Source organism: Mus caroli, chromosome 5, assembly GCF_900094665.2.
Source record: "Mus caroli chromosome 5, CAROLI_EIJ_v1.1, whole genome shotgun sequence".
Classification (NCBI taxonomy): Eukaryota; Metazoa; Chordata; class Mammalia; order Rodentia; family Muridae; genus Mus; species Mus caroli.
This window is the reverse complement of record NC_034574.1, coordinates 130,818,240-130,819,788: the sequence shown is the minus strand read 5'-3', so window position 1 is coordinate 130,819,788 and position 1,549 is coordinate 130,818,240. Positions and strand designations below refer to the sequence as shown.

The 1,549-nt window shown below is 47.5% G+C and overlaps 1 protein-coding gene across 1 annotated transcript in view; it reads right to left on the bottom strand.

Annotated features, from left to right (window-relative positions):
• LOC110294983 (sperm motility kinase 3A-like) overlaps positions 1-1,265 on the bottom strand; it is a 6,125-nt gene extending 4,860 nt beyond the window's left edge. The window contains exon 1 of the mRNA XM_029477814.1: positions 1,233-1,265. Within this exon, the coding sequence (XP_029333674.1) occupies positions 1,233-1,265 (33 nt within the window). The remainder of the gene's footprint in view (positions 1-1,232) is intronic.
• Positions 1,266-1,549: the final 284 nt, after the last annotated feature.

Sequence of the window (1,549 nt, the reverse complement as noted above, 5' to 3'; positions counted from 1 at the left end):
AAACTCAAGTGATATCACATGCTGTTGAGGATGTGAAGCAAGGGTAACACTTCTCCATTGCTGGGGGGTGTACAAAATTTTACAACTACTCTGGAAATCAATTTGGCACTTTCTTAGAAAACCAGGAATAGTTCTACTTCAAAGACCCAGCTATACCACTCCCAGACATAGACCCAAAACAAGAAACTTCCTCAACTATGTTCATAGCAGCCTTATTCATGACAGCCAGAATCTTGAAACAACTCAGATGTCCCTCAACTGAAGAATGGATAAAGAAATTGTGCTTCATTTACACAATGGAATACTATTCAGCNATGAAAAACAAAGGCATCATGAACTTTGCAGGCCAATGGATGGAACTTGAAAATATCATCCTGAGTGAGGTAACCCAGACCCAGAGAGACAAACATGGTACGTGCTCACTTACAAGTGGATATTAGCTATAAAGTACAGACTCGCCACCCTATAATGAACAGACCCAAAGAAGGTAAATACCAAGGATGACCCAAGAGCGCCTGCTTGAGTCCCATTCCAAAGGGGAAATCAAATAGAGTTGGATGGAAGGAGGGAACTGAGGGAGAGAGGTGTGGGGGAGGGGAACAGCGTAGGGATAGGTGTGGGGAGAGCAGGGGGAGGGGTAGAAGATGGTGGATGTGGGGGATGCATCTCTGGGATGCGTTGGAGACTTGGCGGGGATGGGGTTGGGGGAGACTCTAGGGAGCTTATGAAAGTAATGCTATCTGAGACTTCTAGCAGCTGGGGTTTGAGAGTCTGAAGTAGCCATCTCCTGTAGCCAGGCAGCATTTCCAGTAGGGGGAGGGAGGCACTAACCAACCCACAAAACCTTNAACCCAAAATTTGTCCCACCTATAAGTTGTTCAGGGATAAAGATGGAGCAGAGATTGAGGGAAGGGCCAACCAATGACAGGCCCTACTTGAGACCCACCCCATGAGAACAGTGTTAACGATGCTCTATGACTTGCAGACAGGACCTAACTCTCTTCTGAGAGGCTTCATCTAGCAGCTGATGGAAACAGATGCAGAGATGCAGAGTCAAACAGTAGGTGGAGCTTGGGGAGTCTTGTGGAAGAGTGGGGATAGAACTGAGCCAGCCAGAGGGGTCAAGGACACCCCAAGAAGACCTACAGAGTCTACTAACTTGGTCACATGGAAGCTCAAAGAGACTGAACCACCAACCAAAGAACATGCAGAGGTGGGCCTAGCCCCCCTACATATTTGTAGTAGATGTACAGCTTAGTCTTCATTTGGGTCCCCTAGCAACTGGAGCAGTGGCTGTCTCTGACTCTGTTACCTGCCTTTGGATCCCTTTCCCTTAGCTGGGCTGTCTTTTCTGGCCTCAGTGGGAGAGGATAGGCTAGTCCTGCTAGGACTAGATGTCCCAGGGCATGGTGGCACCTAAGGAGTCAGACTTCCTTTCTCTGAGAAGGGGAGAGAATTAGAGGAGGAGGGGCATGTGAGGTGGAACTAGAAGAAGAGGAGGGAGGGGGCTATGATAGGAATGTAAATTGAATAAATAATAATAAAAAAA